Source organism: Siniperca chuatsi, linkage group LG17 (genome assembly GCF_020085105.1).
Source record: "Siniperca chuatsi isolate FFG_IHB_CAS linkage group LG17, ASM2008510v1, whole genome shotgun sequence".
Taxonomy (NCBI): Eukaryota; Metazoa; Chordata; class Actinopteri; order Centrarchiformes; family Sinipercidae; genus Siniperca; species Siniperca chuatsi.
Window position 1 is genome coordinate 18118355 of NC_058058.1, and position 27449 is coordinate 18145803.

A 27449-nucleotide genomic window follows, 5' to 3' on the forward strand; every position below is an offset into this window, starting at 1 on the left:
AGATTAGTGCTGCTATTTCTCCCCCGACTGACGTTAAGCGTTAATATGAGCGCCTGCTGAAGAGCTTTGGAGAAACAATGGAACAACTAAAGAGCAGGATGGCTGGATCAGAGCAATCACCAAGTTAAATAAGGCCGGTGTAACAGCCTCTGAAACATGGAAACAGAAGACCGTGAAGCCAAATGGCAAGACAGATACAGTTGAAAAACTAATGGATTGCACAGTATTCTGTGTTATTGTCCTGTTGGTCACCTTACCTGTTAAGTAATCAAGTCAAGTTTTTTTTATATACAGGTCAAAAAAACAAGTTTTGGCCCTGAGGGACTGTACAGAATACTTGATTCGAATGAGGTAAAACTTCACAAAAAAACCTTGTCAGAAAAAAACTTCAGGGACAGCAACCATAGAGGGATCCCTCTTACAGGATGGATGTAGATAACAAATGTTAAATTTTCTACAAAGTCCATTAACAGTAGATGGCTTGTATGATCTCAAAAGTCATAAAATAAGAAATGCAGGCAGTTGTAAAGCAAAGTATATGATTAAAATAGAAATAGGCTGCTAATTTATAACTGGCTAGCAATGTCGGACTGTCAGTCTGTTCACTGACTGACTGAAATATGTCAACAACTACAGGATAGATAGCCATGAAATGTTGTACAGACATTCATGGTCCCCAGAGGATAAATCTTACTGACTTTGGTGATCCCCAGACCACTAGCAGGTTGACATTTTTGTATTTAGTGAAATGTGTTTACAACTATGGGATGGAATGCCATGAAATTAGTTTCAGATATTCATGGTTCCTATAGGATAAATCATAATGACTTTGATGATGCCCCTGGCTTTTCTTCTTGTGCCACACTGTCAAAAGTTTCAAGCTGGTTCAACTTTAAAACTTAAGTTTCCCTGCTGCCTTAAAAATGTAAGTTAACTGAATTCAAATTGAATAATTAGTTTCAACTCATGAATAAGTTATCACATGACTTCTGAAAATGTAAAACTGACTAAGGGAAGTTTATGGAACTTAGGAAAACTAGTGATATAAACTCAAGATATTAAATTGGATCATGCTGACATACATTTCAGTCAAATTTGCTTTTCATTTATATTTTCTCACTTTCTTCAATGAATTATGACTGTCTGGGGGTAAGGACTGGATCTGATACTAACCTTCATTGTGATTTGCATTGTTTTCATTATTATGAAAAGAAACATCCATGACTTATCTTAACATGCGTGCAAGACACTCAGTTAGTAGTAAATATAGTGGATGCATAAACGTGTGTTTAGTCACGTGAGTTCGTTTTAAAATTAACGCAACTACATCAGCCATCTTGAGTTGTTGATAAACACAATTTACTTTGGACAAAAACACACGTTAAACCTATTGCATATTTTAGAAATAGCGGGACTATGAACAATTTTGGTGTCTATGTTCTCATCATTTAACAGGTAAAATGGCCACTGAAAAGCTCTATACTATACTATACTGAATTAAACTACCAAATGTTATTTGTAAGCTCTGTTTTCACAGTGTGTCAATAACTTCAACGCTGAGACATAATTACATGAGTTATAATGAATTATACTTTGAATGACAAATGCTACATCTTCAGCCACATCAGACAAACAAACAAAACCAGACAAACACCAAATACACAGAACATGTTTTATTTCAGGTTACAGTGTGACTGAGATTCTTTTTCACAGAGCAAAGACAAACTGTAGACACTATTAATGAATTTTACTAAAAAAAAAGTGACCGTCCATTTAGATTCCTCTTCAACACTACTCAACAATATGAAATATACATTATGTACATTTGCTCAGAGCAAGGAGGAACGGTTTCTTGCTTACACTTTACACGGCTGTCGTACAAGCTGAGAGAGAGACAGAGGGAAGAGTATATGTGAGGACAGACTTTAATTAAAGTAAAAACAGGCAGAGAAAGTGCAAGACAGTGAGAACAACAGTATAAAATCTAAACAGTGTTGGTCACAGAATAATACTCCAGTGGCTCAATAAGCAGATGTATACAGTAGAGAAGAGAGGTAAGTTCAAAGAGATTCTGTAACCGTATCAAAATGGCCCGGCACATCGCACTGCAATGCACACAGTGCAAAAATAACCAGATATATATCACAGTATTTAAACAAGCAGAACTGGCCAATCCAGTAAATGGCGACTTGTGTTAAATGTACCAAATAAATCAAACTACTGTAACTCTAGTGTATTCACAAGGTAAAAAATAAACTGGATGATGAAAAATGAAATCAACAAATTAAAGTATGTGTGCTGGCAGGATGACTCAGGTGACACGTAAGTGACTAACCCTTTGAGCCCACTGGGTGGCCAGTTTTGGTTACGTTACATGTAGTGCTATGTATATGAATATGAGGTTTTTTCCAGTAGTAAAAGGGTAACCTAAACTCTGCACTCTCTTGCACTGTCTCTTCAATGATTTTGTTTCTGTTCTTTCATTTTACAGGGACAGGTCAGAGTCATTTGGGTAACAGGCAAAAAGCACAAACCTGACAAAAACAAACATACTTTAACTTTTAACAATCATGCAGTTATTACTCATCAATCATCCTGAAAAAACACATTATTTGCATTGTTACACATGAACCTGCACCGCCTCACCCTACCTCTCATTTTCCACTTGGGCCTCTCAGTCTCAGACTGGGAAGAGAGTTGCTTTGTCTCTAGATACTGATCTAAGGTCAGTTTTAGCATTTCCCCCCTTGCAGAGGGAGAGCTGTGAATTAGAAATATGATTCAGCTAATGCAATGAGAAGGGGACATGTGTCGACATACAGTATGTTAATTGCATCGCAGATCTGTGCAAGGCCTTAGTCTCTCCTGAGCATAGTGGGATAAGGGGCACTGGGGTGTGTGGTTGTGGTGTGTGTGTGTGTGTGTGTGTGTGTGTGTGTGTGTGTGTGTGTGGTAACATCCCCCTCCATTCACTGTCCTTCCTCCTCACGTAGGAATTGGAAGACGGATGAGAAGTCCTTGTTAGCGTAGCCGCGGGAGCACATGACTCGGTAGATCTGGTGGGCGAGGGAACCCAGAGGGATGGGTGTCTTAGTGTTGGTGGCAGTGTTCTGAGCCAAACCAAGATCCTACAAACAGAGAGGCAGTGTCAGATAGGTGGACTAACATAATAATATAATATTTATCTAATGGCTGATATCAGTGACTATAAGAAAGTAACTGTTTTTCCTAATTCTATCAGATTTCTTAAGTTTGGTGTGTGTGTGATAGAACTGCCCAGGCTAATGTATGCAGAGCACACATTGCAAGTGTATTAATAGACACCCAGATGCACTAGATAACACAGACACAGACCAATACAGAAGAGCTAATGCAGGGAGTAAAATTACGTGGCACACGATAAGACACAGATGGAATGGTGAAGAGGAGAGCACGAGTATCACGCAGAGACAAAAGAACAGTTGAAAATGAGACAAAGCAAAAACAAAAAAGAGACCAAAAGAAAAGAGAGAGTAGTAGTAGCTGAAGCAATGATTTGATTATTCCATTAGTCAATCACAGAAGATTAAATTTTGATGAATGATTAGTCATTTAAGTCATTTATCTTGGGAAAAATACCAAACATTTGCTTCCACCTTCTCAAATTTGAGGATTTGCTGCTTTTCTCTGTTTTATTTCATTGTGAATATTTTTGGATTTTGGATTGTTGGAAGGACTAAAGCAATTTGCAGTCAGGTTGGGCTCTGGGAAATTGTATGGACATTGTTCACTATTTTCTGACGTTTTATAAACTAAACAGGAAAAAAAAGAAATCAAGAGATTAAAATAATGGAAATAATTATTTGTTACAGCTCTAAGAAAGAGTCACAGGTGATGGTGAAGATAAATAAAAAGACACAAAGACAGGGAGCACGTTGTACCTTGGCCATTAGTGTGGTTCCAAAGCCGCCCTGGTAATTGTTGGCAGAGGGGACTCCCTCCATGACGCCGGGGACTGGGTTGTATGTGTCGCTGGACCAGCAACGACCTGAGGACATGTTGAGGATCTTTGCCAGCAGCTTTGGGTCCAAACCCAGTCTGAGAAAAGGAGGAGAAGACAGAAGTCAGTATCTCCTTCAGACTTGGTAACAGGGACATTCATGGGTCAATCATTAGGGTAAAACAGTCAAATTGGGTACACAAATCCTGCAACATTCTGTGGTTGACATCAGGGTTGAGTCTTTAATAGTAGCTGCTGAAAGCCCATAGAACTTCCTTGCCACCTGAACAGGAACATATCTAATGTTACTGATCCTTGTGTGGAAGATGAACAGATGACTTTGTTTCCATTTTACTTTTAGTCAATGCCCCTTCCCAAGCGACTCAGTATGAGGTGATGAGATAAAGGTGAAAACTGCTGGTAGCGATAGAAAAGGAAAGAGGAATTATGCTAGTAGTAAGTAAACGGGACAGAAGGGATGGGAGGGATAGGAGTGCCGATTATGGAATTAATTTTTAAAACAGAGCAAAAGAGGAACATGGAAAAAGATGGGTGTGGGGCGGCTGGTGATTGTAGTGACCCCCATTGAACCTTATGCTTGGCTGTGACCATTCCTCAGTGTTAATGGCTGAAGGCTTTGTAATGCTGGCTAATGCAGTATTGATGTTTAGCAGCACATCTATCCTTCATCATCCCTCTTTCATGAAAAAAGAAAGTGGAGGAGGAGGATAAGTGGGTAAGCAGCACAGGGGAGCCATAAACCTTCGCTGTCACGTGTAGAAGTACGATCTTACTTCTGCTGTCCCATTTTGCAGCAACCTACTTTCATATGCAAGAGGACAAATCTCCAGGCTATGATAAGAAGAAGCAAAAAGCAAATGAGACAAAGAGAGCAAAGAGAGCAAAGACAGACAGAAGCAGGGAGTGAAACAAAGTGCCAACCCTTACAGTAGGGAGGGTGTAACTATAGCGTCTGTGTCGGTCGTTCAATCTGCCTGTGAAGTGCAGCTTTTGTATATTAACGGTTTAAAGGCCAGTGTAAAGCTGACCACATCAAGCTCTGGCTGCCTCAGTTCACTGTTACTTACAGGCCTGTAACTCTATTCTGCTCTCAATATGACTATTAAACCATCATAGGTCCTTAAGGCCAGCAGCCTCCCTCCCTCCCTCCACCTGGCTCTCATTCTGCCACTACTACCACAGTTTTTATTAGCTGTCTACTAACTAATTAAGAATGGGAATTGCATTTACTCTCTCTCCATGTCTCTCCCTCCTCCCTTACCCTTTGTCTCTTTTGTGTCCGCTCAGCCCTCTCGTGTTTTCTTAACAAACTGTTTTGGAAATGTGGCATAAGTGACGCTGCCTGCGTGCATGCGTGTGCGTAAACATGTGTTTCAGCTTGCAATTTTTTCTCTCATGATGGCTTTTTTAGTTTATGTCTAAGCATCCCTCGCCATCCTGCTTCTCCTCTCGTCCGCCTTCACTCATTCTCCTCTCCTCTTCCTCCCCCTCATCTTCCCTGTTGACACCACCCTGTCTGAGGACTCTGGGGGACATATGTTTGACATCGCGCATGAACCCCCCATCTCTGCGCTCACACACACACACACACACACACACACACACACACACACACACACACACAAGCAGGCAGCCCCTCCCTGTGTTCTGGGTCAGCAGCTGAAAAGGTTACTGGCTGAGCTACAATAAAGCGCGTCCGAGCGCACAGATCGTTTGTTATAGCGACCAGAGACGCTGACGGGGAGCTGTTGTCCTCTGTTAACGATAAATCAATGAAGTTCCCCTCCTGCTCCCATCACACACACACACACACACACACACACACACACACACACGGCCGTGGTTATTAGCTGACGCAGTGGTGTTGTTCCCCGCCTGCAGTAATTTGCGTGGAGAAGAGGACATGTCACGGTTTAACAAGATTGACATGGATAAACACACAAACAGTGAAGCGAACGCTCTGCTGTGCGATGCCACTGCAGATTAAAGAAATGTGAGAGTGAGAGGTATGGAGATGAAAATAAGGGGGGAGGGTATTTATGTGCCAGGGAGCTCTGGCAGGTGGAGTTCATTTGCAGCGCTGGTACTAACTGTCTGTTTCATTGCGATTAGCTTCTCATCCTCATCTGATGCCACAGGAGAGGAAGCCCAACCCGCTCCCCATTTATTATTACATTAAAGAGCTAACGAGCACATATACACACACAAGCATTTATTATCTCATTTATAGAGGCAACAAGCGCGTTTATCACCCAACTTTAATCTTCATCGGAACATATGCTCACAATTCATTTAAGGAGGAGACATGTGTGTCTGTGTTCATATGTGTGTTGTGGCAAACCTATTTCTGTCTCTCAACACAAAGGGTTGTGTCTTGTTAGACCCTTTTCGATTTGCCTGTTGTTCCCCCCATAAAATGAATAAAGGAACAAATATGTGTGTTCCTACTTGCATCAGTGACTCCATGTTTGTATGCATGAATGAGTGCTGGTACACAGGCATACAAGGTGAACCGTAAGCTGTAAAAGCCTCATGTTTCCTGGGCCAGTCGTCACTCTCCTCTTCTTCCTCTCCTTTCATCTTCATCATTAAAATCACTGCTGCCTCTCTCCGCTACTCTCTGCAGCTTCTCATCCCCCTCTTTCACTTACTGGTTGGCTGCATGCAGAAATTACGGCAGGCAGAAAAGAGGCAGAGGAGAGATGAAGGGATTAAAAGAAAAGAATAAAATGAGGAGGTAAAGCAAATAGGGATGGGGAAGAAAAAAGCCGAAAGAGAGGGAAAGAAAGGACGGCAGAAAGGCAGGGTGTGTGTGTTGGTTTGGGAGTGTGTATGTGTGTGTGCTCATAATTGTCATGCGTGGCCATTCCTTGCACTAAGAGAACGTCACGCTCTGTTGGAGATGGCCCGAGCTTCCATCTGAGATCAACAAATTAGCTCCACGAACAGAACTGCGTGTGTGAGTGTGTGTGTGTTTGTGTGTCTGCCTGCATGTACAGGTAAGGAGAAACACACACACACACACACACACACACACACACACACACACACACACACACACACACACACACAAACATGAAGAAAGGGCAGCTCTATCAGGCCCAAGTCCAGAATGATAAAATGTTATTGCCATTTTCCTGTAAATTGGCTGTGAGTGCTCAGTCTTCTTTGTGTTGGACTGTGTAGCACGTTTGTTTGTGTGTGTGTGTGTGTGTCTGGCTGTACACATACGCCTAAGAGCGTCCTCTCTGCATATGAGGCTGGGGCACAATGCAGCATGGGAGATTTATGGGTGTGGGCTCTCTCTAAACGATGACAGTCTTTGTCAAACCCTATAATAAAAGCCCCAGAGATTGGCTAGTAGGAAGGGGGGAAACATGGAAACACACACACACAATGCATGTATGCGCACACACAATCAAGACTGAATATGAGTCAAGATGTAAAAAAGAATTCACATTCAAAGTGAAGGGATGCAGTAGTTAGTTAGATGCGCAGTGAGTAGAAGTTGTTGTAGTTTGGTAGAAAACTGCTGTCTTCAGTGTCTGTGGATGTAAATCTGTGTGTCTAAGTGTGTGTGTGTGTGTGTGTGTGTGTGCGCATCAGGGACAGTGTGGCAATGTGTAAATCTGTGTTGCTCCCTTAATGCCTCCATATTTCAGAGGCCTAGTGGGGGGATTTATGTGTGACTGCTCATGCCAATTTTCCTCCTCTGTCTCAGCACAGATAAATCAGCTGCACTAACACAGCTGCACTGTGAGAAGAGCAATTCGCGTACATGCACGTACTCTCTCACACACACACACGCACACATGGGTGCATACACCATTTAAGTTGCAAAACCTATAATAGTAACACAGTGAACAGAGGGAACAGTCTATTATTGACGTGGGACTTGTATAAATAGAGTAGATAATAAATTCACACTTCTAAGGGGAATAACTAATAATGGTTCAGGTAAGTTAATTCATAGAGGAATAACTGATGTGTAGGCTTACTGTAGAAAACCTAATCCCAACTTCCAAAAAAGGGAGATTCTGAAGGGTATCTGTACCACTATGAGACTCGGATGCTAAGATGCTAAGATATTTCAGGTCATCAAAATATTTTGTTTTATCTCCAAAGACTACATATCCCATCATTCTCAGCCTCCTGGCCAAAGAGGCTTTGTGCCAGGATGAGGCATGATGAATGATGGGATTTCTAGGCGGTGTTCAGTGACAGGGTTGTGACAGGATGCTGGTGAGAGCTCAATCAGCAGATGTAAATCAGAGTCTGTGGCTCCACCCCCTCATCCATCTCTCTTCAGCAGAGGCTGGACACACACACACACACACACACACACACGTATTGAAGTAGTAAATTACTGCCACAGTTTCGGCCATATCACTGGTATAGTAATTGCTTTTATAGTGATGGCTATATCTAAGGGCTAGGTCGAGACCAAATTCATGCATGGCTAAATGTGTAAGCCTCAAACGTGCCACCTTTAAGTTCATGGTGCTTGTACTTCTTATAACCAAATGTTTGAAAACTTCAACATTTTGTTGACTCAGGAAGAAAAGTCCCCTGCTCAACATCCTTCAACAAGAAAAAGGAACCCCACGGGGACTACTGAATCCCTGGTTTTCACACGTAGTTACACCTCACAGGGCTACATCTGAATGTGAAGAACATATTGTGATTACTAGCTCATATTCCATTTAAGGGATTAGTTGGTATACATTTAAGTTAGGTATATCAACTTTTAATAGTCCGCTCACAAGTTTCCCTGTATCAGAATTCCTATCTGTGCTCGACCACCAACTATTACAGCTACGTTAACCTTGCCCATGTAAATCTAGTGTTTCATCCTTGCTTTTCCCTTTAGGATAACAGTTAGGGGGCAGCTTAGTAACAGTACCTGATGCCAAGGTTCATGGTCTCTGCGGTCCCAATCATCCCGACGGCCAGGAGCATGTTGTTGCAGATCTTAGCTGCCTAGAGAGGATTGACCAGAAAGCCCAAAAGGAACTTTTTACTTTGAGGTTTGCAAGACAACATGTGAAACAGAATGTAAAAATTTAAAGGTACATCAGACATAATCATCATCATAAGATGATCCAGCTTTGGAACGGACTTGTGAATATGCCTAAAAGGTGGCTGCCTAGAAAGAACTGGGACATTTTGCATGGACATTCCTGATTTAGTGAGGTGAAATATTTATTTTGTAGGATTTATTTATTTTTCAAAACAAGTTACAGTTTAATATTCAGGAGGCCCGGGACAAATTGTTCCTTAAGTTTAAGGAAAGATGGTCTGTTGATCTTTGGTACAAATCAAAATTTTGAAGATATGGTCTCATGAAAAACAACTACAGCGTAGAGCCTTATGTGAAACAGATTTTAACCGAAAGTCAAAGATCTGTGTATGTTCAGGTACATTACCATTAGCTATAGAAATAGGTGGGTTTAATGATCTCCCTAAAGAGAAAATGCTTTGGTTTTTATGTAATTTATTTGAGATTGAAGACAAAATCCATTTCATGTTACACTTTTTAGTAAAATGTCCTTCATTTCTGATGAGTTCCTCTGGATGGATGATTATAAAAATCTTGAGTTGTGTTTTTCTTTCAATTAAAGAAACAAATTACGGATGTGCATATGAGTACGTGAATTCATACAGTATGTATGTAAATTACTGAAATGAATGAAATCTTGTGTATGTGAGTGAAGATGCAGTTTAAAAAGCAGGAAGGCACATACTCTCTCTGTGTGTGTTTGCATGCATGGGTCTTTACCTGTCCAGTGCCAACCTGTCCACAGTAGACAACGTTGGCTCCCATGCAGGTGAGCAGCTCCTGCGCAGCGTTGTATTCCTCCTCCACGCCACCTACCATGAAGGTCAGTTTGGCCAGACTGGCAGCCCCAACACCTATACATGTCCAAACACAGTGTTGAGATTAACCGAGGTGTTCACAGACTGTACTTGATAGTACACATTCGACATATCGATCCCCAGTCTCTGAAATAGTCCAACCCAGACCTGTAACACACTGCAAACTGTATACACGGTTGAATAGTGAGTTAAATTTTACAAAACTCTGAATAAGTGCAGACGAATCTGTAACTGAGCACAAGTAAACAGGTGCATCCAACTAAAATGTATGGGTTTGCCACACAAAAGAACATAATCTATCAACCACTTGACTGTTTCAACACTACCAACTGTGTCTAAAAGGTCAGCTGTGTACTTTTCTGTGTGTGTGTGTGAGTGTGTGTGTGAGACACATAGTGGGACAGGCGTGTTAAGTAGTGGTGCACCAGAGGGACAGAGGTATCTTTAAAAGCCGATTGTTGCCATCATCCACTGCACAACCCTCATGGGAGCCCTTGCCTTTTGTCCTGTCACCCCTTACTCTCTCTGTCTCACACACACGCACACATACACACCAACAGCTGTGCCTGAGGCCGGCCCCCCTCATGGGGGTATCAGTGACAGGCGTGAGGGGTAATTAACTTTACACTTTATCATGTTCAATTAGGCATCCCTCCCCATGCCTGATGGCTTAAGGAGCGTGCCATGTTGTAGGAGGCAACCTCAACCCCCCCCTTCACCCACTCCACAGGGTCCTTAATGCAGAAATAACCCCTTTTCAGAGTGGGTTGGACCCAGCCGGCCTGAGTGTCCTCCACAATGGCAGTGTCCCTTAAATGCCTCATTGAATAGCCCCAAACATTAACACAATGAAATCTGGTCGACACATACTGTATACACACTCACACAGAAGAAAACAAAATATAATGCTGATCTCACACACAATACTTAGAAAGTACTGTAGAAGTCAAAAGGCTGGGAGCAAGCATTTAACAGTTCTCTGAAAGAAGGAAAGAAAAAAAGAGAAGGGGAGGGAGAGAGAGTGAGTTAGAATTTCTCTTTAGGGTGTCGTCTAGCTTTAATGAAAGGCCTCTTAATAGTGAAAGCCTAATAATGTCAGTGTTAATAATTAAAAGGGAATTGCCGGAGACAAAACAGCTGAAATCACATTATCAGACTTCACTGCAGAGGAGGAGAGGAGGAGAAAATAAGACTTACTGTATATTTATATGATCCATAAACATAAATATACATCTCTTTTTCCCCTCCCTCTTCTTTAATTGGCTGTGCTGTTGTCAAGTATATGATGATGCCACTTCACTGTATGTGTGTGTGTGGCAGACTTGAGCTGTCAGCAGGTCATTAGGGCCACATAATGAAGCCCAAAGCCCACGCTGCAGCAGCTGCCTATGGACTACGGTAAACACACGCTCAACATAAGGCTGCCACACACACCAATCATACACACATATGGTCCACAGACCATAGACATGATAGATTTAGTTTTTTTCTTGTTACTTAATGTTGTTTTTTTATTTCACTTGTCTGAATCTACTAGAGTCTAGTTTAGTTTAATATAATGAAGTTTTTATCTAGTGGCAGAACCTGTTTGACCAAATAGCTTTAGTTACATATCATACACCTATGTACAGTATAATGTACAGTGCTGACCGTCATAACTTTTCTTGACAATACCAATCATTCTAATTTTGAAAAAAGAACAAATACATAATAACTCAAGCAGAGTTTTCTTTTATTACAGGAAGTTGTAAAAGTACATACATACTCATACTATCACTTCTTATTTTTTACATTCCATTTACTAGTTCGTTCTCTCTCTCTCTCTCTCTCTCTCTCTCTCTCTCTCTCTCTCTCTCTCTCTCTCTCTCTCTCTCTCTCTCTCTCTCTCTCTCTCTCTCTCTCTCTCTCTCTCTCTCTCTCTCTCTCTCTCTCTCTCTCTCTCTCTCTCTCTCTCTCTCTCTCTCTCTCTCTCTCTCTCTCTCTCTCTCTCTCTCTCTCTCGAAAGAGCAGTGTGACAACTGTGCTGGTTCATTAGTGGAAATCACTGTTTGCGGACAACTAAAGAGGAGATTATTGATAACACAGTCAGCATGCTGATCAATATATCTCACTAAGGAGAGAAAGAAGGACAGCGAGACAAAAGAGAGCGAGGGAGACAGAAGTAGAGAGAGATGTAGAGATGACAGCAGAGAAGGAAAACGATCGTTCTCTTCCTACCTCCCAGCATCCCTCCCAACTCTCCCTCCCTCAAATTAACTAATCACCCATGATAAGCTCTTATGATCTGTAGTGGATTTCTATAGGCAGTGACACCGGGATGATGGAAGATCCTTGTTGGCGGAAGAATAACACATCATTAGCATAACAATGTGTGTATGCGTGTTGGGGGTATCAGTGAGTCTGTTCAAAGTGCATTTGTGTTTGTGTGACGTGTAATTCTATGATAGTGTCTATGTGGTGTGTATTGGCTTCTACCGTGTGTGTGTGTGTGTGTGTGTGTGTGTGTGTGTGTGTGTGTGTGTGTGTGTGTGTGTGTGAGAGAGAGAGAGAGAGAGAGAGAGAGGGGACATCCCGTTCTCGGACTGGTCCTGTCAGAGACGGATTAAAGAGGAATCCTAATGAGGCTTCCTGAGCGTCGGGTCCGCCGGCTCATCCATCCCAGCAGGAGTGACAGTCCTGGATCGTTAGCACTGCACAACTACACAACGCCCCCTAGGGGGGGGAGACAAGGCATGTGTATATGTGTGTGTGTGTGTTTCTGTGTAAGGGGTGGGAAGCACCTATGATATAAGATATAGGGTTGAGCGATGGAGAGGAAAGAGTAGAGGAGGGATGAAAATACTCAGAAGACATCCACAAGAGAAAAAATTATGTATATAATGCCACACAAAATTCTACTTAATAAAGTGAGCATAATATAATGATGCCAGAGTGCTACTGCCATGTCTTTAAGGGAAAAAACAATAGATTCAGAATAAAGACAAAATTGCTACTCTAATATCAATAATTCCCTTGGGAAAGAACCACCTCTCTCCTCTGTCACTTTCTCTCACCCAGTTTCAGGGGACAAGTTTTGGTTGGCTGAGTAGTGGGCACCCACTTCCTCAACCCCAAATCACCCAACGCAAATATTCTCAGATCATGCTGAAGCTGGCTGGACTATTACTGAGCTGCTCTGTGGCTTTTTCTGTGTAGAGTGCAAGGGTTAGGAGGAGGAGAGGAGAATGAAAGTGGCTCTGCCAGTATGGTGTATTACATATGGAGAGGCACCGCACAGTGTGTCTGTTTGTGAGTGTGTGTGTGTGTGCATGTGTAGTTGTGGGTGGCCTGTGCAAGATAGCTTTCATTCAGTTACAGACACATATAGACATCTCCTTAATCTGATCTCCTATATTACCAAGATTCAAGTTAATAAGCAGGCAATTAAGCACTATTAGGACAGATGACAGCTTCGACGACAGGCATTAACCATGAACATAAGAGGGTGAAGCTGGTTGTGTGAAGGCAAAGAAAGATCAGAGAAACAACTCTGGTTTGGCCTGTTTGTAGCGTACACTAACTTCATTAGCACTTCTTTCATTACACACAAAATAATCAACCAAAGCAATTCATGAGAGCCTTATAACCTTTTAAACTTGGGCTCTTTTTGAAGTGGTGTGTGTATTTACAAAGTAAGTTAGAATGTCTGTGTACATGTGCATGCAGTATCTGTGTTCCTGTGTGTACATACATACATACATACGTGTGTGTGTGTGTGTGTGTGTGTGTGTGTGTGTGTGTGTGTGTCACCAGGGACAGGTGCAGATACCAGAGCCGGCCGCCAATAAGACGTCAGTTAGAGCTTCTGAGGCTGTGTCTCGAAGTTACGAGCCGCATGTAAACCAGTAGGCACTTTTTATTGGTGGTGGGTTTGAATTAAACTACATTTGTAAATATGAGGCTACACAAACAACACACACAGTCGCAGACACACATACACATACAAAAAAGGGATGTTCCCAGAGTTTGGTAATGAATGACGCATTTGACAATGTGCCACAACCCTGCTTTTCTCCCCCCAGAGAGTATATGGAAAAACACTGAGCAAAACAACACCTATAATATCATTAGAACTCCTCCAAACACCTAATTTCCTAAAATGATAATGTAACTGCTCTTACTTTGAGAACGCCAGGAGCGATTTAGTGATATGCCAGATTTCATGTCACGCCAAATGTTGTTGGTGTAAACAAACTCTGGCTTTGGCAATATACTACATTGTTTGCTTCTAAGTTTTTTAACTATATGCACATGCAAGCTTAAAGTTTTGTTTGGCTGCATTCATCTATAATTCAGATTGAAAAGAGCCTTCACACTTAATAGTGTAACAGCCTTGAGTCAATGGGAGATGACTGCTTGCAGTGTAAGCCAGTGGGGGTAGGATGTTTACAGGCCAACAACGCAGCCTCATGTGGTCCACCATTATAATTACACCCAAGGGCAGATCTTTTTCTCAAACAAATTAAAAACCCAAACAGGTCCTGTAAAAAGCATAACGGATATCGAGTAAATAAGTGAAACGGTATGAGGGTGTGCGTTAACCAAAATCACTCACACACATAAAAAAAATAGCACTTTCAACAGTTTATCTGCCAACTTTGCTAATGCTTCTCTGTTATGTTAAAAACAGACTCTTTATCGGCTCCATTTAACGAGTGCAGAGCCCTGAGAACTGACTCCTGCGCACAAATACTCCATGAGAACCTCGAGCGAGTAGGCAACTGGAGAAAGTGGGTTTTGTAAAAAAAAAAAAAAAAAAAACAAGGGAAGAGTTAATTCAGTTTAAAGCATCAACATAGTTTCTTGTATATAAATGTTTCATACAGCCTTAAGGGTTAAGTTTGCACTGCCTGTTCATTGACCACCAGGCCAGGCCGGTCATCATCATCATTATCATCATCAGTAACTGCTCTATTCTGTAGGGGAGAGGCTGGTCAGTGGTAGGTGACAGAGGCTCGAGAGAGCAGAAGAGATCCACAATCAATCCTTTCTCTGGCCCAATGAGACTCATCTAGGATAGATCATGTTAATAATGATCCCCAATTAGGCTATTAGCAGGCAGGGATACAGACATACACAAACACACTCACATGGTTGAGGTGCAAAAACTGTCCTTCATACAGACAGAACGCTAATTCGCTTTTAGGTGAGTGACATGTAGTGTGATGTTTGGGCTACATTTGATGGACAGAGACTTTTTGTATGACTCATACACCAGCTGACTATTTGTCTACACACACACACACACACACACACACACACACACACACACACACACACACAGCAGATGACATAGGGGCCTGATGTGAGAGCCAGTCCCCAGCTGCTGTGGGTCTACCTCCATCTGGAGCATAGGCTACAGCCCCCCCCGTCACCACCCCTCCATCATCGCCATCCCTGGTCACTTTACCGCCCTACACCCACTGGCCCTCCCCCTCATTCCTGCTCTATGTCACCAGAACCTGTCAGTGAGAGGCTTGTTATGCTAATCTAGTCTTTGGACCACTGACGCTCTCTAGTACTGCTAAGCCATCAACATGACAGACTGCGACAGCACCACCCCCTGCCCATCCAAACTGATTCCTTAACTCAGTGTCAGAGAATCATCACTAACCTTCACTAAACGGCCTTCAGGCTCCCAGACTCATCCTCTCAATTAATCCTATTCTCAGACTGGATTAGGTTGGCCTGAGTGCTCTCCTGCTCCTTCCTCTGACCAGATGTACCAGTGGCAGGTTTTACAAAGACAAGTTGGACTGGTCTTTGGACTTAGGCATCTCAAATCACTCCCTATTTGCTACTAAATCCACTATATTTCATTTCCACTATTTTATATAAGAGTACGAATTCTCAGTGTCAATTTTATGCACTATATAGTGCCCTCAAATTCTGCGCTCTGAGCACCACAAACTCAGTGGCATATAGTCCCATTATATTCAGAAAATGCAGACATCTATACGGCCAATATCTTACACCAAAACAATCTAGATGGATAAATATCACCACAGGTAAGAGGAAAAATATGTATTTTTGATTTTGGGATGAACTGTCCCTTTAAAGTAACATCTACTCCAGAATCTACAAATATTAGGGATGTAACTCACGATTCGATACGATTCATGATGATTTTAACAATATGATTTTCTCACAATTTTTTACAATTATGACTGAAAAAGGATTGTTTTGTTAAACTACCATTTCCAAGGTCAAGAATTAACCTTTTAATGCTTAAAAGTTCAACTATAAAACAACTTTAGGTGAACAGTGAACTAAAACCTGAATTTAAGTCTGACTATATGTTGAAAGCCACAGTCAAAAGTTGATCTTTGTGGAAGAAGCCCCAGGTCCTGTGGGCCTGGAGGGAGAAAGAGAGCCATATCAGTCAGCAAAGGAGTGGAATGGCAGTGTTGACTGATGAACCAACTGGTGCCCGCCTTGGCTTGAACAAGCTCCTACAGGCTGGAGGATGACGTTCAAACTGTCGGCAAATGACACGCTGCAACACTCAGGCTTCAGTCAATGTGGTATGGATATGATTAGAGTGGTGTTGAGACTCAGGCTAAATAGGTAGTTAGCTGAGGATTATAAGACCTCGCAAACAAGCAACGTTAGTTCGAGTGCCCATGGTCCCACAACAGCTAGGCTCCTTCTTGCTTTCATTTGCACCGATAGCTGACTTTCCCAGCGCTGGGAAAAACACAATGAAAGGTTTTTTAGGGCCTTTTTAAAGCCATCGTCCGTTAGCAATGTGGCAGCCCACCATGGGCACACAGACACAAACACAGGCATTCTGGGTAATTACTGCTAACGACCCGGCCGCTTGTTAGCCAGACCTCCTATTTTTGCCATCGCTGTGCCAACACCCTGGGCCTGTGACATCAGAGCTTGTTTTGTTGTGGGTCAACTTTGCATGCGGACGCTTTTAATGACACCAGACAGTGGTAGAAGTGTGTGTGTGTGTGTGTGTGTGCAAGAAAATGTTAGCGAGCCTTAAGAACCAGTGTCTAAGTTAATATATATATATAACTGTGTCTATGCAGGAAAGTGTTTGCACAGAGATTACAACTCTGTATGGATATGTGTGTGTCTACCAGGACACAGCTGGGTCATGCAGGGCTAAAGCCAAGACACTGGTCAGTGTGCAAGAATGAAAGCCAGCAGGATGCCCATGAGAAGAAAGGGAAAGTTTTTTTTTGACTGCTCTTTTTAAAAAGGGTTATGACTCCGCTATTCAGATCCCACGGTTGGCTGCCAAACCTCTGGTGACGCACACAACATACACACACACATTTATGTGTAAAATAGGCCACCTCACACACCACACATACACGAAAGGATTCAGTTTATATCAAAAGTAAAATCTAAATTAAAAATAAAAACAAATACAGAAACCACAAAAAGAACAGGCTGTGTCTGCAAAATTTTAAGAGTATGGGAGATCACAGCAAGTCTGTGCTGAGTGTATTGTTATCCTCAGTGAATAAAATAAATTGTGATTGGACAATGCCTTTCTTTAAGTCAATTAAATCAAGTGTATCCAAAATATTTCATAAATTACATCAATAAAATATATCAATAATTATATTATCCTATGTCCCTGGAGTGAACGCCAGATGTTATTTTAACTAAAATTAAGTATTGAAGTATTTTCTATTTAACCACAGCTATACTGTGTTTCATCTGTGGACATACAGTATTAATACAAGAACTATTAATAGTCATAGAGCTGAGCTGATTTCACCAATACTTTTTTTTCTTGCACACACAAATCTCATGAGTATGACAATGCCCTATTTGGGTAGGGTGCCATCTCCTGGCTGGAACATAGCATATAACTTTATATCTAACCCAGGGATGTGGAAAGTGTGTGAGTGTGTGTGTGTGTGTGTGTGTGTGTGTGTGTGGGGGGGGTGTTTAAAAGTCTCTGCTATTTCCCATGAAGTTGCCACATATTGAAACACTCTTTCATGACCTTTATGTCTCCACAGGATTAGCCTGGCTAATCAAGGTCACACCATCACCACCAACTTCCATTCCTTAGCCCTTATTCCTTAGGGGCTAAATGTCTCAGTGTGTGCACTTTAGGGCTGCAACTAACCATGTCTTTTCTTATGAATCAATCAGTTGATTCTTTCTCAGATTAATGGCTTCATTGTTTTGTCTATAAAATGTCAGGAAATATTGAAAAATGGCCATCATAAGTTCCCAAGTTACTTGTTTTGCCCAACCAACAGTCCAAGCCCCAAGGATTTTCCATTTACAATAATATAAAACAGAGACAATCCAAAACATTTCAGAGGCTGGAGTTAGTGAATGTTTTGGTATTTTAGCTTCCTAAATGACTTAAATTGATAATCAGAATTATAACTTATTCTCACAATGACTTCTGAGTAATTTTCTGCTGAGAATATTCTGCTATTGTGCACTAAATGAGCAGTATGCACTTATGGATATGACTTATGGTGGTCTCGAGGTGACACTGGGTCAGCATGCAGCATGTGTGTGAGAGAAGAGTCTGCAGAGCTAGTTGCAGAGGCCAGAGGTAGTAGGTAAATCATTGGTCATCTCAGGCTAGTAAAAGAGGCGTAGTTAAAAGACAGGAGAGGACGAACCTTCACAGAGGACTGCACACACAAACTGTGCACTATAGTATGTAAACAGTGTGTGTTAAGGGAGAGTAACAGGCTTAAGGCTCTGATCTCACTGACTGCAGTCTGTTCTGCAGACGCCAGCTGGTAAACATGCCAGTGTGCGCCAAGTCTGTGTTTGTATGAGAGAGGGCGGGAGCTACAGTATGTATTGTGCATGAAATAAAGACTGTGAAATAAAAAGCAGCAGCAGAGTATGATCAGAGTTAGTAGTCAGATGTGCAGGAGTGTCAGGATGTAGCATACCTTAACTACATACCTGAATGAAAATAATTGTGTGCGCGCGTGTGTGAAAGAGAAAGAAAGAAAGACAGCGAGACAGGGAGATGGACACTTTTACTGCGATGTGTCTCCTTCATGTCTTATCTTCCTCCTCTATTCTCCTGCACTCCATGTGAGGGCAGTTTCTCTCCTCTTTATGACTCTTTATCTGACATGAAAGGCACTAACATAGGATACCCGCCATTACGGCTCCATCAACATGAAAAGCTCTGACACGGGATTCTCCACTACGGCTCAGCCCATTAAGGATGACTGGTGATCCTGTGCTCTGTCAAGAAGCCGTCACAAGCAGACAGCACCAACATAATGAGGACTTAAAACCTTAACCTTGCCTTTAAGACCCCTGGTCAAAAGCAGCAATAAAACCTCAAGAGGGCACCTACTGGCTGGCCCACTCAGTAATTACAACCTATGTCCTAGCACTAACCCAAAAGGTCCCATAGTTTAGAAATACAAAAGAGTGTAAGACAGTTCAGAAGTAAGGCTGAGGAGTCATAGACCTAACACTATGATTGGTATTCTCAAATGAACAAACTAGCAGTCCGATTCTGCTTTTGATACTGCCACCTACACCTACTCTTGAGCCCTTTATATACACACACACGAGCCCTTTATATAATCCCTGACAAGTTGTAATGGTCCTAAAAACAGAAATAAATCCTACGATATCATTTACAAAAATGTAATATGCTCTCTTCAAACACAGCTTGCATGAGCAACATCATCTTCAGCACTTCAGCATACTCGCTGACTGAGGTGGAATATTTTGAATATTTGCCATTACAATAAAGCAGAAAGAGCAAATTACAATAGTCGAGCTACACAGAATCACAAAATCAAATATGCAGAGATAGACTTTCTTTCTTTGGGTGACACATTACCTCCTGAAACTGGGGCATCCATGAACACAGCCCCCATCTTCTCTGCAGCTGCTGCCATCTCTTTTGAGACTGCGGGGTCGATGGTGGAGGAGTCAATCAGCAGCGTTCCCTTCTTCACCTTCCTAAAGAGGGAAAGACAAACAGCATTAACACTTCATGTAGAGTGCATAAAATAAGTTTTGTCTGGCCAAGCCTTTCTGTTTGTACATTAACCCTATGAAAACGATGGCTTCTGTCTTTTGCGACAACACGTTGTATGCTTGTGATGACGTCATTACATTATGTTATGTGCGGTGCAAAACTGCGTGACAACGCGCTGTGGCAACAGAGGATTAGCACCAGAGGAGCAGAGAAGCAGGTCGCAGGAATTTCAGAGAGAGATTGAGCGAAATAGTCAGAGTCATTAGTTTTTGAGCATTTTGGAGATTTTGTTCGTGTGCAGTGACGAAGAAGAAGCGCTTTCCTCTGGTCCAGACTCCTTCTTCAGTGAGGATGAAGACCATTTTGTTGAAGGCATCGATTTGTATCAGGATATGTAAGTACAATTTTCAAGATACAAGGTTAATTTATTTATCATTTTATAGCACAGAGTTGTATAATGAAATACTAATTGTAGTCCCTTTATGCTAACTTACTTACAAAACAAAAATTATGTAAATGGATGAATAAATAATGTCATAAAATAAACTATTATTTATGGTGGAGTGCGGAGGATGAATTGAGGAGTCTTACAGCCTGCGGAAAGAAGCTGCTCTGTAGTCTGTACGTCAGCAGATACTTCTGTATCGCTTGCCAAACAGCAGGAGGGTGAACAGGCTGTGGCTTGTCTTTTAGTATCTGGATGTAGTATATTTTAGGGATTATTATTCCAACACCTGATCAATTACACATTTTAGAGAGTTGTTTTTGTCAAGGGTGCAATGATCAGGATTTTTGGGGCCGATCACTAGCAGCAGTATCGGCCGATACCGATCACAGTGTCTATTTGAAGCCTTCTACTTATTGTGTAGCATTATTTATTTGTCTAACTATTAAGTATTAAAACTAAGAGATGAGAAAGTATCATGAACTGACAACTGTTTATTTATTGGCAGGCAACATGTGCAACATATTCCACTGTCTCTCAGAATCCCAGCTTAAACACAACTTAAACCCAACTTGGGAGTAGCTTAGTCATTCTGTAGGAAACACTGTATATTTGTCAAGCTCTGTGTAACTGTGGCATGTCTACTTAATTTTCCACCTTATTTTAGTTCTTACTCACAAACTACTTTAATCTGCTCCCCTTGCTTTTCCCTTCAGTTCTCTTTCTTTTCTCTACACACACACACACACACACACACACACACACACACACACACACACACACACACACACACACACACACACACACTACACCTGTCTCTTACTGTACATACACTAGCTTGCCCCGCCTCGCCTCTTTCTGTTTCTCTCCCCCTGTATTTGTCTGCTCTGTTGACTTTCTTCGTCAGTGGTATGTTTTATAAAGTCATCGAAAAACCATAACATTTTGGATTTTTTCACACGCGATTCCATTTTCACATCAGCAGGTGAGCCACGTGTGGAGGAGGCTTGTTGTTGATGACGTAGCATATCAAAGCGATCGAAACCAACATGGTACCGAATGACATCGACACCAACCAGGTGTGTTCAATGTTGCTTTACCTGGTCTATGCTTGTAAAATATCCACCGTGTCTGCGTCTTCTAACGTAATACGAGTTAACGTCTCTCTATCTCTCGCTCTGTGTTTCTCTGCAAAGTGTGGTCGCCGGCCGTTAATATACCTAGGCGGCATTGAGTCATCTGATCGGCCTTTACAGAGACCAACGATCAAACTATTTACAACGAATATCAGCCGAACAATCGGAGCACCCTTAGTTTTTGTGCTAACTAATATATATTTCTGATATCATTTTCATTTATCTTTGTTTTAGCCCCACTGGAGATGAAGGAGCAACAGAGGACCACCCAGAGGCACAGCACCCCAGCACAGCGCAAGCACCTCACCCCAGCACAGCATCCCAGCACAGCGCCCCAGCACTTCACGACAGAGGACACAGCGTCAGCAACACAACACCACCCCTTTCCAGCGATTCAAGGGAATTACTGTCAGATTCTTTCCACAAGTGAGAGGCCATCGCCATGATCGCAGGGCTTGTGAGCGTGGCCACAGGAGTCGTGGCTACAGGAGTTGATGCCGTGCTCATGGGAATGGTGGTATGGTTTGTAGCCAAGATTCCTCAGCCATCTGCCCCCCTGCACAGCCTACAGGGTGGAAGACAGAGGAAGAGTCAGATAGTCTGCCTCAGCCACTCCCCAGGTTCCTCCCCAAAAGGAATTCCGGTGTGCAGCCACCTCTGTCCTCTGGGCACACCCCAAGCCACATGGAGCTGTTCAAGCTTTTTTTGGACAGCAAAACTATTCAAACTTTGTGTGACACAAACAAAGATGCTGAAAAAAATAATGCTGCTGACAAGAAGTTTATGTGGAATCCAGTTAAACCTGAAGAATTGTGCAAATACATGGGGCTGATGTTTTACATGGGTGTCATCAATTTGCCAAAAGTCAGTAACATGTGGCGTGTAAAAATCTTCAACGTCCCCGGGCTTCGCAAGGTCATGTCCAGAGACAGGTTCTGCATGCATATGGAGTGACCCTGAAGAGGATGCAGTGAATGACAGAAAGGCACAGAGGATTACAACAGGCTGCACAGGCCGCCTTCTATACGAACTGCTTGCAAGGCTGTCTACCACCCTCATCAGAACCTGGCTGTGGATGAGCGTATGGTGGCCACCAAAGCTAAAATTGGGTTAAAACAGTAGGCTACAACAAAAACAAGCCGACAAAGTGTGGCATAAAACTTTTTGTTTTAGCAGACTCTGGCTACACGGTGGACTTCAACATATGTACAAGAAAGGCCGAAACATTCACTGGGAGGGGACTGTCCTTCTATGCTGTTGCGTCGCTGGTAAACAAAGAATACCTGAGATCTGGATCACATTTATTGTGATAACTTCTAGACCAGCCCGACACTCTTCAGGCACCTCTGCAACCTTGGCAGAGCTTGTGGGACCTACAAGGAGGGCTGAGTGAGAACCCCAACAACCACGGTGAACGCCCTGACAAGGACTCTCCGAAAGGATCCATACGGTGGATCAGGGATGGGCAGCTCCTGTTTGTGAAGTGGATGGACACAAGAGAGGTATCTGTGTGTTCCACGATGCACACTGCATACAGCGCAGCAGTTCCAAGACCTACCACTGTAGGAGAGTACAACCACTTCATGGGGACGACGACCTCTCTCCCTCCAAGAAGGTGTGTGGCCTTCTTGGAGGGACAGAGAGGAGGGACCATTCATATGCAAGGTTGCAGAATGCCCCTGTCTGTCATTGTTGACAGGAACTGCCATGACAACTACCAAAAGTGAACATACAGGACTTGCACAAATTAAACTATCAACGCCTTTGCACTCTGCTCATAAAAATGAACATATTTCAAAAACTAAAAAATGTACATAGTTCAAATAGTGTTAGTTGTGTTAAGAAATATTTTGTTCATGTCTCTACATTCAGAAATCTTTTAGATCAATATGTTTTGTGTGTATATTTAGTAAAATTGGGTGAAAAAACATGTCCGATTGTTTTTTAATTTTATGAAACTATTTCAATACGTTTATCAATTATTATGGTTTATTGACTTACATAACCTTTTAGCATAGGCTGTACAGTTTTAGGATATGAAGCATTTGAAGATACTCCAAGAAATTACATCACAATAAGCAAAAATGCCATTGTAGGCACTGGCGGACCATTTCTATTGCAGAGTGCTTACTTGAGGATGCCATTTGGGCCTGTGTAGACTTCTATGACGTTGGGACTGGAGGGTAGCATTGTGATGATGCGGTCTGCTTTCTCCGCCACATCTGCTGGAGAGTCTACTACCTGAATATTGGAGTCATCATTGTACAATATCATCATGTCATCAACACAAAATAAACACCTTCATGAATAAATGGAATGTATTATAGCTCTTATTTATGACAGCCTGTTGGTTCAGACGCACATATTCATATAGTAACTGTTCTAAAGAAATTGCAGTGAGTTTCAATGAATTGTTTAATATGCAGTGTAATCTTAGCCGAATTGGCCTGTTAAATGTCAAATTGTATATGTTATATTCTATCAAATGTTCAAATGTCCCTATGTAATGTGTTACTGACTGAGTGTTACCTGGGCACCAGTGTCCTGCAGCTCCTTGCAAGACTCAGGGAAGACATCAGTGGCAATAACAGGATAACCATTTTTTAACAGGTTTTTGGCCATGGGACTGCCCATGTTTCCCAGACCAATAAACCCCACTGGTGTTTTTGAGGCCATTGATCGTGATGACACTGAGGGAGGATAACAAAGACGCCATTGGAGGTGTGAGGAAAAAAAATGTGAGACATTTTGTTTAGCTGAAGTCCAGAGTGGGGTTGCAGCAGCATACCAGTTCAGTATACTGTGGTATGAAAATTTACGGTCATCATACAATGTACATTTGCTTATCTATGGTATTGAATTCTACTGTATTAGTGTTAATTAAAAAAAAATACATATCAAGTTTCATGTCTGACAGGACATAATATTTTGTGAAATTATGATAAAGCGTTTGTTCAACCAAAAAAACCCTTCTGTTTTCATTCCTTTAAGGGTCACTGTAACTGAAAATAATAATAATAATAATAATAATAATAATAATTATTATGATTATTGTGTAATACTGTAAACCGTGAAACTGTGATATTTTCAGAGATGGTTATCGTACCTAGTCCAGAGCAATACAAACACATTACAATCCTCAATATCTTCAGCAACAGTTCAGAGAGGCTATGGACAAAATTTGTGCAATCACATACAGTACCTGTCTGTAATGACATCATTTTTACTTATGACAGTTTGTATAGCAGAGGAAATTCAAAGTGTTTACATAAAATTAAGGCAAGACAACTTTCCACCATGAGTAGTGCTATGAAAAACTTGGGTCCCTTTTGCTAATGACTGTCTGGCACTGTTTAAATTGCAGCGAAAAGCAACTGTAAAAAATGCTACTGTCAGAAGTAAATGCTCTAATTAGAATCAATAACAACAGAGCAAATCTTAATGCTGTAACTTACAACCAGCCTTTGGGCAGTCTGGCCAGGCTATTAAACACTGCTGGCTCAGCCAAGGTCCAGCAAGGATAACAGATACTAAACTGAGTGAAGCAACCAGCCTACAACAACAGGATTAGGCCTTCATAGTGAAGCTCAAACAGAGAGCCTTCCCTTAAATTCAGCCAACCCTTCAACATATACTGTAGATATTACATTGCCATTACTTCAGTGATGATACTTTTGACTATACCTTCAAGAGGATACAGTATTCTCTGACACTGGCCTAAAATTACAAATATTATTTGTTCAGGTGTCGCTTCCTTTGCATGGAATACATTTTGTGTTAATGACACACCAACATCTAGTAAGATGAGTATCTACTATAATGCTATGATCTATGAAATAAAAACAAGTTTTAGGAGGGAATCATGTCATCCTTACAAAATATGCACACCTTCCAAGAACTGAAACATGTCTGATCTAATACTTCTTTCTTCCAAGTTGAAAAAAGGGGACTTTAACAATTATACTACTACGGCTACTGACAACATGTTTCACAAATGCAAGACAGAGAAAAGAGCTGATCTTTTGGTTAGTGTGGGAATACTGTTCCTGCAGTTAAGGCTTCTGACACATTTCAGTTGTCTAAAATATTTTTTTTCTCCAATCCTCACCTTGTTTTCTAGCCTGTTCTTTGCATGAACCAAATAAATATATGTATTTTAGTGCTGTACAAGTCTTCAGTAAGTATATGGTGCAACAATATGGTGTATCGCACTCAATTGCACATGGTGAATTAAACTAACAAATTAACCAGTGTTTCATTTTGCAGAGTCAGATATTATAATTGTGAGTGGTATAAGAAACTTTTAATGAAAGGCACATTCTCTGGCACTCCTTATTTTCAAATCAAACTTTGAATTTTCTGCATGATTCACCACTTCCTCAGGTTTGTATACTCGTCAAGTGTAAAACAATACAATCACTTTAACTAGGGCTGTAACTAGTATTAATTTCTATTACCAATTAGTATGTTGATTATTTTTTTCCATTCATTGTTTAGTCTATCATTTCTACAATTCCCCCAGCCCGAGGTGACGTGTTCCAATCTTGTTTTTTGTTGGAGAGACAGTGCAAAACAATTTGAAATTGCATTCAGTTCACATGATATAAAAACAGAGAAAAGCAGAATATCCGCACATTTGAGAAGCTGAAACCAGGAACATTTTTGCATTTAATGATTGATTTGTTAATTTTCTTTGGATGAATAGATGAATTCATCATTTCATCACTATTTTTAACATGTGATATAAGCATAACTATTCACTGCCAGATATTCATATATTTTACTTCTAAGCTTTGAAATATAAGGCTACTGGAGGCATGGGTAGTCAGGTAATTTGTCTGTTTCAGCTCTAAAGTATTTATTCAGTCCATTACAGCATACTTGGCTACTAGAGGTTTATCTATAAAATATCAATTTATTTTGATATAATAATAATAATAATAATAATAATAATAATAATAATAATAATAATATATTTTAATATGTTCACAGAAGTATGTCAACCCATTTGAAGTGGTTGTTGGCATTGCTTTACAATGGACTTTGAAACTGGCAGTACAGGCCTGGGCCAAGACTATATCTGCTTTGCACAGGCATTACCAGGGAAAAAAGGGGAAGCACTGTATTGGGGCCTTTGAAAGAAGAACCTTCACAGAAATGAGTCATGTAGCCAAATTGAACCATTGCAATTCAAGGCCAGAACACATTACAGAAAAATATAATTACGGTTCAACACCAGAGAGTTACATGCATTTAAGAAATGGCCAGCATAACTAAAACATCATGTCAATGGTCCCTGAATTTCAAGTAGCATATTATCAAAGATCATTCAAATCAACATTCACTGTTGCTGATACAGAAACCATGTCTTGTGTCTGGCATTGTAGGATGGGCAGGGAAGAGTGGATAGAGAAGGCGTTGTGGCAGTGATGCAACAGGCTACTCCAGGAATGTGTATAGACAAACACAAATTGTTGTACTGAGAATAGAAACACCTAAAGCAGACTAATATAATTAAGACCCAATACAGATCTTATACATCCAACTAAAAGGTCTATAAAGAGATCACTGTCACTGTTAAAATTAGCTGTTACTGGCCATTGCTTCACATAAGCACATTGTCCTCGCATACTGCATGATTGACCACTCAGCAGGTGGCCAATTCAGGAACATTGTGTTCAGACTTAAAACGACCAAGTATTCATACTTAACGATAACAAGCTAGCTAACAGGCTGGAGCAGAGAATATTTCGCTTGCATTTTCCTCTGAACACGCATTCATAAACGGAAGAAAAACAGCACAAGGAAACTGACAACATAAGCGAATACATTACCGAAGGCAAGGTCGACATGCTTGTTCCACCTTAAAAATACATTTCGCGACCCTCTAAACAACGCAGCCATGCTTCTTTCCCCTTGACCTCGGCGTACAGTGACAGCTGTCAAGCCAGGAAAGCCAAACTAGAACTGTGATTTCCGCCAATCGCAGCTCTCGCTGAG

General features: G+C 41.4%; 1 protein-coding gene across 1 annotated transcript; it reads right to left on the reverse strand.

Moving 5' to 3' along the window:
• Positions 1–1658: 1658 nt before the first annotated feature.
• On the reverse strand, positions 1659–27430 carry hibadha (3-hydroxyisobutyrate dehydrogenase a). The gene is made up of 8 exons (XM_044171113.1): positions 27284–27430; positions 23979–24139; positions 23581–23690; positions 19728–19849; positions 9780–9913; positions 8904–8980; positions 3921–4077; positions 1659–3128 (listed from the first exon to the last, which is right to left on the reverse strand). The coding sequence occupies exons 1-8, from the start codon at positions 27351–27353 to the stop codon at positions 2970–2972; spliced, it is 990 nt and encodes a 329-aa protein (XP_044027048.1). The 5' UTR covers positions 27354–27430; the 3' UTR covers positions 1659–2969.
• Between the last annotated feature and the right edge of the window lie 19 nt (positions 27431–27449).

Excerpts from the sequence above, each read along its gene's own strand:
- hibadha (XM_044171113.1), bottom strand. The coding sequence starts at position 27,353 with ATGGCTGCGTTGTTTAGAGGGTCGCGAAATGTATTTTTAAGGTGGAAC. Across the intron at positions 19,850-23,580 it reads GGCCCAAATGGCATCCTCAA|GAAGGTGAAGAAGGGAACGC; the intron begins GTAAGCACTCTG and ends TTCCCTCTTTAG. Across the intron at positions 3,129-3,920 it reads GAACCACACTAATGGCCAAG|GATCTTGGTTTGGCTCAGAA; the intron begins GTACAACGTGCT and ends CTCTGTTTGTAG.